Source organism: Amblyomma maculatum, chromosome 1, assembly GCF_055883805.1.
Source record: "Amblyomma maculatum isolate TAMU_Amacu chromosome 1, ASM5588380v1, whole genome shotgun sequence".
NCBI classification, from domain to species: Eukaryota; Metazoa; Arthropoda; class Arachnida; order Ixodida; family Ixodidae; genus Amblyomma; species Amblyomma maculatum.
Window position 1 is genome coordinate 283,963,134 of NC_139344.1, and position 10,763 is coordinate 283,973,896.

At 42.5% G+C, this 10,763-nt stretch overlaps 1 protein-coding gene across 1 annotated transcript; it reads right to left on the minus strand.

The window, feature by feature from the left end:
• Nucleotides 1-3,930: 3,930 nt before the first annotated feature.
• Nucleotides 3,931-5,157, minus strand: LOC146206715 (uncharacterized). The gene has a single exon (XM_084575507.1). The coding sequence runs from the start codon at nt 5,155-5,157 to the stop codon at nt 3,994-3,996; it is 1,164 nt and encodes a 387-aa protein (XP_084431633.1). The 3' UTR covers nt 3,931-3,993.
• Nucleotides 5,158-10,763: the final 5,606 nt, after the last annotated feature.

Genomic DNA, 10,763 nt, shown 5'->3' on the forward strand with positions numbered 1-10,763 from the left:
TTGTCCTCAACTGTTTGGCACTGCTTGTTCAGGAAGGCATTCTTATCTCTCCTTGCTATTTTCTGAAAATCCGCATTGAGAACATTATATCTTTCTCTTTCCCCCAGAACCTTTGCCATCCTCCTTTCCTCAGCTATTTGCAAAGCCTCTTCAGATAACCAGTTTGCTTTCTTGCATTTCTTTTGCTTTGGAACTACCTTAGCAGCAACTTCTTGTATGATATCACGAACATCAGTCCACATCTCTTCCGGCTCTCTGTCTTCTAGATCTAATTCTTCAAATCGATTCCTCACTTCCACAGCATATTCTGATCGAATTTGATCCATATCATACCTAGAAGGCCTTCTAGTTTTCTGCGTTTTCTTCATTCGAAGCTTAAATTTGGCAACAAGAAGCTGATGATCGGTGCCACAATCGGCCCCAGGCCTTGTTTTTACTGCTTGTATAGCGCTTCTCCATCTCTGCCGGTAAAGAATATAATCAATCTGATTCCTGTACAGACCGTCCGGTGAAGTCCATGTGTACAGGCGCCTCTTGTGCAGTTGAAAATGAGTATTCGCTATGGTCAGGTTGTTTTCTTGATAAAACTCTACTAGTCTCTGCCCAGCTTCATTTGGCTCATCAGGACCGAACTTGCCTGTTATTCCGGATATTTCTTCACTCCCCACCTTAGCATTCCAGTCTCCTATGAGAAAAAGGACGTCTGATGATGGAGTGCGGTCTAAAAGGCATTGCAGGTCAGCATAAAATCTCTCAACGTCAGCTTCTTCAGCAGTAGTGGTCGGTGCATAGGCTTGAATAACTGTTATGTTGAAAGGGTGGCCTTGGATCCGAAGTGAAGTCATTCGGTCGTTTTTGGGGTTGTACCCTAGCACTGCTTGACCCATTCTTCTGTTTACTATGAGAGCGTCCCCATTCCGTCGCCTGGATTCGTTAAAAGTCATAATGGTCGCCGGAATTAAATTCTCCCATTCCGGTCCACTTGAGCTCGCTGATACCCAAGATATCAATGTTCAATCTGTCCATTTCTCGCTTGACGACATCCAGTTTACCTTGCCTCATAGATCTTACATTCATTTCATTTCATTTCATTTTATTTCCTTAAAGGCCCCAGGAAGGGGTGTTACATAAGGGGTGGGAAACATTATAAAAACATTGTTATTGTACATATTTTTTGACACTTTCAAGGAACTTGGATGAGCAGGTGATAACAGCGATGTCACCTGGAAGGCCGTTCCAGTCTGCAGCTGCGCGGGGAAAAAAGGAATTCGAAAAGGTAACGGTGCGTGACAATGGACGGGCGACGTGCAGGCGATGACTGGTGCGGGGTGATATGCGTGCTGGGGGAAGAATATAAGGGGCGGCCCGCATGGGACTGTTGAATATTTTATGGAATAAAGAAAGGCTTGAAATGCGACGACGGAGAGATAGTGATGATAAACCTGAGGCTGTTTTTAGGGCAGATACACTAACATCATAAGAATACAGGCCATGGATGAACCTGGCAGCGCGATTTTGAACGGACTCGAGAGAATTAATGAGGTAAGCTTGATGGGGGTTCCAAATGGGTGACGCGAATTCCAGTTTAGACCTGACGAGTGAATTATAGGCTAAGAGTTTAACATGTTGAGGCGCGCAATGTAGATGACGTTTTAAGAATCCGAATGTTTTATTGGCCGATGATATTGTGTTAGTTACATGCAAATTCCAAGAAAGATCACTAGAAAGTGTTACGCCTAAATATTTATATGACTGAACAGGTTGTACGGGCACTCCAGAGATTACGTAGGAAAAAATAAGAGGATTACGACGACGGTGGAAGGATAAAAGTTTACATTTATGTGGGTTAAGTTCCATTAGCCAGTGGTCACACCAGTTATGTACAGCATTAAGGTCATTTTGTAGTGTTGATTGATCAGTGGGACCAGTGATAGTACGATAAACTACACAGTCGTCAGCAAACATGCGTATGTTAGAGGTTACATGTGTTGGTAGGTCATTAATGTATATAAGAAAAAGTAGGGGGCCAAGTACTGATCCCTGGGGGACACCTGACGTCACCGGAAGGGAGTTAGAGAACTTATTGTTAATAGTAACAAACTGAGAACGATTAGTTAGAAACTCTTCAATCCATTTTAAAATGTTGGGGTGCAGATTTAATAGGGAAAGTTTTATCATTAAGCGTTTGTGGGGTACTTTATCGAAGGCTTTAGCAAAATCTAAAAATATGACATCGGACTGTTGATTAGAATCCAGGTTAATGTGCAGGTCATGCACGAAAATAGCCAGTTGGGTTTCACAAGAGTAGCCCCTACGAAACCCATGCTGCGCGGGGTGAAAAAAGTTGTTAGAATCAAGGAAGGCCATGATATGGGTATAGATTACATGCTCCATGATTTTGCAGGGTACGCTGGTTAGAGAAATGGGGCGGTAATTTAATGGCGAGTTCTTGTTACCTGATTTAAAGACTGGAACGACCTTCCCACGTTTCCAATCGTTGGGTAGTTGGCCTGTGACTAGTGACTGCGTGAACAACAATGACAATAAAGACGCACATGTGTCTTTGGTGTTTTTCAGTATTTTAGTGTTGATATTGTCAATACCGGCAGATGATGACAGCTTCATATTTTCTATCAATGATAAGATTCCTGCAGGAAAGAATATTAGGGGAGGCATAGGGTGTTGAATAAATGTCTGTTGTACAGGAAGAGGTGGATCACATTCGTTAGTAAATACGGATGAAAACGCTTCATTAAATATGTTGGCGCAGTCTGTATCAGAGATTGTTTCACCTGACTCATTAGTGATTGAAATGGTACGCGCATGTTGTAGATTAATGAGTTGCCAAAACTTCCGGGGGTTAGTGGTCAGCATTTTAGGTAAATCGGAATGAAAAAAGGTGCGTTTGGCTTCACGAATTTTCTTTAGGTATACTTTCTCGGCCTCGTAATACTTATTCCATGAGTTGTCAGTGTGTTGTTTTTTAGCTGAGCGGTAAAGGCGTTTCTTTTTGTTTTCCAAACGTTTTAATGTGTTGGTGAACCATGGGTTTTGTTGGTTGTTTCGTACGGTCATTTTAGGAATAAATTTTTCAACCAATTCTTCAATTTTCCTTTTGAATAGTGACCAGTTGTCGTGAACTGTTCTTTGGTTATAGTTTGACTCAAAAGAAAGTTGGAACGCGCGAAGACCGTTATTAATGGCAGTATAGTTTCCCTTATCATATAGTTTAATTGTTTGCTTATTGATTATGCGAGAAAGGGGTTTAATGGTGAAACATGCATGTATTATTTTGTGATCACTGATACCTGGATGATATGCGACAGATTTAACATAATCAGGACGGTCCGTCAATATGAGATCGAGGGTATTAGCGCAGTCATGGGTTACACGAGTTGGTTCGGATATTATTTGTACGAGGTTGAAATTAAGGCAAATATCCAGAAATTCGTTAGCATCGCTGTTACTCAAAGCTGTTAGAGTCTCCCAATTAATGGTAGGAAAATTGAAATCGCCAAAGAGTAGAATGGTGGCATTAGGGTGCTTTATTCTGATTTCATTCAAAGCATTGTTAAATTTACGAGGGAAATCTGAACTGTTATTAGGGGGGTTGTAGCAAACGCCAATGAGAACTGAGTGGGGTAAATAGTGAAGTAAGATCCACAATATTTCGATATCTGATGACAAGTTAATGTATGTGCATGATAGCTCCTGCCTAGTTGCAATGAGTACTCCCCCTCCCCTCTTGTCTTTACGGTCTTTGCGGAAAAGACGAAAATTTGGCAAGTCAGCTAGGACCTCCCTGTCAGAGATGTCAGAGCGTAGCCACGTTTCTGTCAAGATTAGTAAGTTGCTGGATGATGATAAGACCAGATTAGAAACGATGTCGCGCTTTGAAATAAAACTGCGGATATTAGTGAAAATTGCTGATAAAGACAGAATAGGTTGCGGTGCATGTTTAGGACTGTTTGCCGAATGTTGACGGAATGACTGCTATTTAATCTCTTTTATGGTTTGTGAAGCTTCGTCGTAGGTGTAACGCTTAGGACCGATGTGCAGGGTTTTAAAACGCAAGGCGAATTTATCTGTTATTGTTCTTGCGTAGGTAACTAGCTGTTTTCGAATGTTACGGACCGCAGGGGAAAAGTCCTCACCAATGCTATAATTTGTGCCTTTAAGCTTTTTGCCATAAGAGAGGATTGTTTCTTTGGTTTTGGATGATGAGAACTTTACAATGATTGGCCTTATGCGATCTGTGGAATAACGGCCGAGACGGTGAGCGCGCTCGATTTGATTCGGGTAAATTTCATAATCTAGATGCGTGGAGCAGTGGTGAATGATTGTTTGTTCTGAGTCCTGATAGTTTTCGGACGCATTAGTGTCAGGGATATTATAAAATATCAGATTGTTGCGCCGGGAACGATTTTCTGCGTCTTCTACGCGTTCTTCTAGTTTGATGATCTGCTGGCTCAGTTCAGTTGTTAATGTTTTCAGGCTGTCTATTTCAGAGTTAAGGGCAGAAACAGTGGCGTAGTGCGATTCGAGGGTAATCATGCGTTTGTTTAAATCGGCTAAGGTTATGTCAGTTGTTTTGAGCTGTGCTTTGATGTCCTGCAAGTCGGAAATTAGCGTTGCTTGTCCAGTTGTCAATTTCTGCAGTTCGAACAGTATAGTCTCAGAGTTTTCGGGCCCAGGGTTGGTCTCCACATCTCCCGACAAGAGTAGTAGTAAACGAATGGCACGTGAACAATCAATAACAACACTAGCGCAGCACTGCAGGCTCGGCAGCTGTATTAGGAAGTAATTACTAGTTTTTTTAGCGAAAAGAGAGAACTTGTTACCAACCTGCATTATGAAGACAAACGGATTAGTAGTCTGCGCTTTTGCACAGCTACCGAGCCCACAGAGCGGCGGCGACAGATGCGACACATTTATAGATGCTTCAGTCGATGATGGTTGTCTCGCTGGGGATGGCCATGCACGATCCAGGATGAGGTAATTCGGCGGCGGCGGCGCATGCAGGTCTGGGGCCGGTGACGTAGCAGGCAGGAAAGCTGCATTTTCATGGTGGCGAGTGGCCACGCGGAGCGGGGGACCGGGTGAAGCATGCAGCAGGGTAACGAGCAGCACGTGAACGGTGACTGTAAGCGCCTGCATTATGAAGACAAACGGATTAGTAGTCTGCGCTTTTGCACAGCTTTTGCTATGTGATATATTTCCTTGCAACATCGGACTTTCCCTGCCGCTTCCCGACACATCCACAACTGAGCGTCCTTTTGGCTTTAGCCCAGCCGCTTCATTCGTCCTGGAGCTACTAGGAATCGCCCTTTGTTCATCCCCAGTAACATGTGGGACGCCTTCCAACCTGGGGGGCTCATCTTCCGGTGCCATATAATTAAAGCTGTTGTGACTGGCCATAGCGTTTTCTTGGCAGGAAATACTGGAGTGGGTTGCCATTACCTTCTCCAGTGAATCACATTTTGTCAGAAGTCTCTGCCGTGACCTGTCTATCTTGGGTGGCCCTACACAGCAGAGCTCACGACTTCATCGAGTTTCGCAAGCCCCTTCGCCAGGACAAGGCAGTGATCCATGAAGGGGAGCAACGCGCTACAAAAATGTTAATTTTCAACCTGACATACTGGAGTCATGCGTTACGTTGTTTGCACTTAAACATTCTGTGTTTATTACGCAGGTTATATGGTTAATTTAAGGCAGAATCTGGAGCTCTAAGCTGCTATGAGTGTTCTCTGTAACGCCACCAAAATTATTGTGCTGGAAAGCGATTTACTTACGATTGTAAATATAAAAAATTACACGTTGAAAAATTATCTTCAAAAATATAGTATTGTTAGTTATGGTCAAAACTGAGAAATTGAATTATATATTAATAAAATAGATTGAATACTACTGCAGCTAGCAATAAAAAAGAATGCAGGACAGAGAAAAAGTTAGGTTTACAAGCGCTGACAAGGCTTTAAAGTTTACGTAAGGTAAAATGTAACTAAATTCAGCAAATACTAAATTGAAGTTTAGATGCCTACTCCATAAGGGGGAGCCATATACGCACATCTATAGAATAAAAACAGGCATTTTTATATTTCTAATATTACATTTTGCAGAATTCAATATATTTACTGACTCATATTAACAAAATACTTTGCATTGTTTCCAGAGATTTCGATAAAAATCGATGTTGTGGCAGTTTCTTCAATTCTAATCAGTTTTTCTTATTTTACTATTCTTTTACTTTTGCCCAATTTCAAAACAATTTGCAGAAAAAAACAGAAATCTAGAGCTTCAAATTTTTCCAGAAATAAAGAATGGAACCTAGATAATGTAGATAAATAGTTTCAGTGCCAAGATATTATTGGATCTTGCAAGAATGCAGGCTAAATTTGGCCATTATCAGAACAAGCACTCGGTTTAATATTTAATGTTATATTTTTAAACAGTATAGCGAACACTTTTTAGTCCGTGATATTTTTGAGGTACTGAAGATTCTTGAGAGGGATTTGAATGAAAATTGAAGATGACTTTTTTTTTTTAATTGCAGCAAATTTGCCCTTTACTGCTGTTTTCGAATTTTGAGCAATTTTGATGCGTTGTGGAGAGCGCACTTAGTGGTCTGGAGCTCCAAATATTGCCTGGAAATAAGAACATGCGTTAGGAAGTGAAAACATATTTAGTGCAACAAACCTAATGCATCATATGCCAGTATATAAGGTTAAAAATAAATATTTTTGCAGCGCATCGCTCCTGAAGCAAAGTTTGCGATTTTTTAATAACTCAACTGCAAAAACAAAACGGGTTTCTAATAGTGTTTGTAAATGTAAACATGCATATATTTAGTGAGTAAAAATTAGTAGAGGACAAAATTATGGTATCCAAATTTGCAACATTTTGAAATGGCAAAAACAGCGTTTTCTACCTCTAAAGATATGCCGTACAATTTTATTTTGTTTTCGAAGAAACTACGCCGCATCTTGCAAAACTAAGGTTAATTTCTTTGTGTCTAATATTTGCCCACCACATATAAACATTTCATTGGAAACGAAAGACGTTCATGGGACCTCGATTATGTTTCTTATTTAAGGCACCCATATATACGCTGTGAGAAAGCCACTGTCAAGGGCTTATTTTAAATATTACATATTTCGAACGGTTGTGTCATCTAAGAAAATTTAAAAGCTAGGCACGCCTTCGGTGTCGCCAGCCCTCACTTTCTGTTACAGCTGCACTTGCTAAGCTGAATTAATACGTTGAGTACTTTATTTTAGCCATGAATATTGCGCTGTTACGAGTCAATTTTAAAGAAAGGCACCAGTGGCGCGAATGTCGTAGTATTTGTAAGTGAAATCTGTAAAGCTTACAAATATACTCATATATATGATCTCATGCAGGTGTTATTCAAGCTACATTACACCTGCTGTGCCCGATAGCTTGAGCCAAGGGTTAGAAATAAACCATTACAAACAGGCGATGGAAACCGGTGGCGCATTGCTGGCAGCTACTTAGGACAGCGCAGTAAATTTTTATTTTGTACGTAGGGAAGTGAGGTTATTCGCTCCAAGTACTAAATATTCACTTTAAACAATAAATAGGACTTACAGAGTCGGTGAGCACGTTCGAAAACCCCTGTTTCAATATTTGCGGTTAGAAACCTCACGTGTACATTTTTTTTCCATCTGCAGAGAAATTCCGGGTTATGTAGATACCGAAACCGTTACCAGCCTATTCGCGCACCTCAATTGTGCTGCTCTGAACATGATTTTGAGCGGACGAAACAACCTGCCGCTATGATGGCTGGCCCCATGCATGAGTAAGGGTGATATGCTGGCGATGGTTGCTTCGCGTCGGCCCGTTGGCGCACATGAAGGCGCGAGTTACAGTGAGCGCGCCGCACTTTGCAATGCGGATAATGACGACAAAGCGGTAAGGATATAAATGAATGGAACATTATTTTTCAGCTGTAAAATACAAATACAGTCTTGTTGAACGGTTGTGCTGGCGCGGACGAGGAAGCCATAGGCAACTTATATGTCTAACGCTACACAGGGCTGTCGAGCCAAGCCAAGTCCGCAATTGTATTGTCCGGGAATGTGAGTTTTGCATTTTCGGGGTTTCCTATTGTATCTGGGGAACAAAATGGAGACGTGAGGGTTATTTATCGCAAATAATAAAATGTGGTTTGGGCCGGTACTCTTCAAAGTAGCAACACCATTTATTGTGCAAGTCATTAATCAGTAATTTAGGTAAATAATGTCAATTAAGGATTCCAAACAAAACCTTTTCTGTGGCGCTCAAGGTAGCTTCCAGCAATATGTATCTGGTTTCCTTCGCCTGCCTCGGAAATGTCTATTTTATCCCTTCGATCAAATTTGCTTGGACAAGCAGTATATGTGTAAAAATGGTGCACCTCATTTAAATTGACTTCAGATATCATTCGATATCATCCGATGACTACATCACCACTGAAGGTCCTTATAATTGCTTGAGTGACAGCCTTTTACACGATTCGCTCTACGTAATAATTTTCTACTACCTAAGGTCAGTACTAACTACGGGAAACAAGGCCTTCAATTTTCGTCTATATCATTTTGGAATTCTTTGAATTTCGACATTAAACAAACTAATACACTTTCTTTGTTCAAGTTGAAATTAAAACATTTTCTTCTTAATTTGTGATTTCTTTATTGATGTTTTGTGTCGCGGAATTCGTAAGTGTTTTTGTACTTTTTTCTGTATTCTATTTTTGTAACTAAATATGTCGGCAATGCACTCTTTGCTATGTATTTCGTTATTTATTTTCAGTGTTGCTTCATAAATTTTCTTACAATAATACTATTCTTTATGTTGCCTATCGAAATCTATTACCATGGGAGGTCCCACCTGCGGTCTTGTGCCATGGGACCTCTCGCTGTATATTCTTGTACGTTGCTTTTTAATTGGAAAATAAACTTTCAACTTCAACATCAACTTTAACAGACTAGAAAATTCAGATGAATACGGAATGAAGGCTGATAGTTTCTTTCGTATATTTTCTAGGATACCTGAGGAGAGGCGGCGTGTACCTGAGCGACGTCCTCTCCAGGAAGACCGCGGCATCAATCAAGAAAATTCATATGAATACGGAATGAAGGCTGATAGTTTCTTTCGTATATTTTCTAGGATGCCTGAGGAGAAGCGGCATGTACCTGAGCGACGTCCTCTCCAGGAAGACCGCGGCATCAATCAAGCGATGGCTCGCAACAGTGAAGTAATGGGACGGCGGCCACAACGAGCAGAGAAACGTGACATCTTCAACTCAGCCTAGAAGCTGAAAGCCAGAATAAATTGCTTTGAAGCCTCATAAACTTAGTAAGCTGTAAGTGCCACTTTTTTATTAGGAGGGCTTTGAGCCTGTTTTGAATATTTAAGAAAACCAATAAAAAGCGCTGTTTAAACCTACATTTGTCGATGCGCAGGCTGTTTTAAGCTACATACGTATGGGTTGCTTTCCACCTGCCCGGAGAACACCGTTGCTTATGCCACTAAGTTAGAGTCCACTTGGAGGAGAAGATGCGCATCTCAAAATACTGCCTCAGCACTAACTTCGATGCAGAACCGAACTGCAGATGTTTTAGTGGGTAAACCATAGGCCATGGATGAGTACACCACTAATTTTACATGTATAAACCACCGGGCAGGGTGTACCGCCGAAGTGGTTGGGCCATGTGTGGGTAAGCTATGGCCCGTGCATGACCCTAGCGCGGCAGTAGGCTGGCCAAGTCGGCCATACTCGTCGGCCCGAAGTCGATTGCTTATGATCGGCCGTTCTTAGGCCACTGTCAATCCCCGACCTCGGGCTGAGGTGGGTGGCCTAGGTCGGCCCGATGAGGTTTAGTCGGCCATATTTGCAAGGGCCGAGCGCGGGCCGACCATAGGCTTGCCGCTTGGGTTGCCATCTTGCTTTTCGCCTACATCGCAAAAGCGGCCGCCGCGGCCGGGATTCGATCCTGCATTCCTGGGCACAGTGGTCGAGTGCCCTAGCCCATACACCACCACGGAAGGCCAGACTACGTTTCTGTGCTTGACTCCAGCGACCTTTCACGTCTCAACACCGAGAGGCCCATATTTTGATTGACCTCCATCTTTTTCTCCTGAGGCAGTAACAAAAATTCTGGTGGGCCCTTGAGTCTCATTACGTGCGATAATGAGAAAGAATTTGTACTTGCTTTTGATTGTTTAGTGGCCTGTTCCTGCTTCTGTTGATGCTCACGTTTGTGCGTGGGAATTCGCCTCTAGTCTGGTTCCCCTGCGTAATGCGTGTTTGACGAATAACAGAATTTTTAATACGACTGCGCATTCACTAGACACGCCTTTACTATAGCTTCAAACTGTCGAAGCGTCGTTTTGAAGTGAATTTCACTTCCGGATTCCGTGGGAGACGGTCGTGTGATGGCATGCTCTGAGCGTGCTTCGTTATCGGTCATGTCTTGCTGTGGTTGCGGCGAGCTACGCCCCACCGCTGGGCATCGCTTGGTGCTATCTAGGTTACTTTCGGGAGAAGCGATGAAGACAGTGGGTTTCCTTGTCTGCAACATCGCCGTACGCCCGTATCTCATATGGGATTTTCGTGAGCCTCTGGAAACGGCCGGTGTTCTGCCGTACTGCCGTGAGTACGCTTAACACGAATGCTCGAACGCGTAGCCTCGAATAATTTAAGAGCCATCAGCGCTGGCCTACAGGCCTGAAAGCCTGCTAAGGTGGCTAAGGCAACAATG

Excerpts from the sequence above, each read along its gene's own strand:
- LOC146206715 (XM_084575507.1), bottom strand. The coding sequence starts at position 5,157 with ATGCAGGCGCTTACAGTCACCGTTCACGTGCTGCTCGTTACCCTGCTG.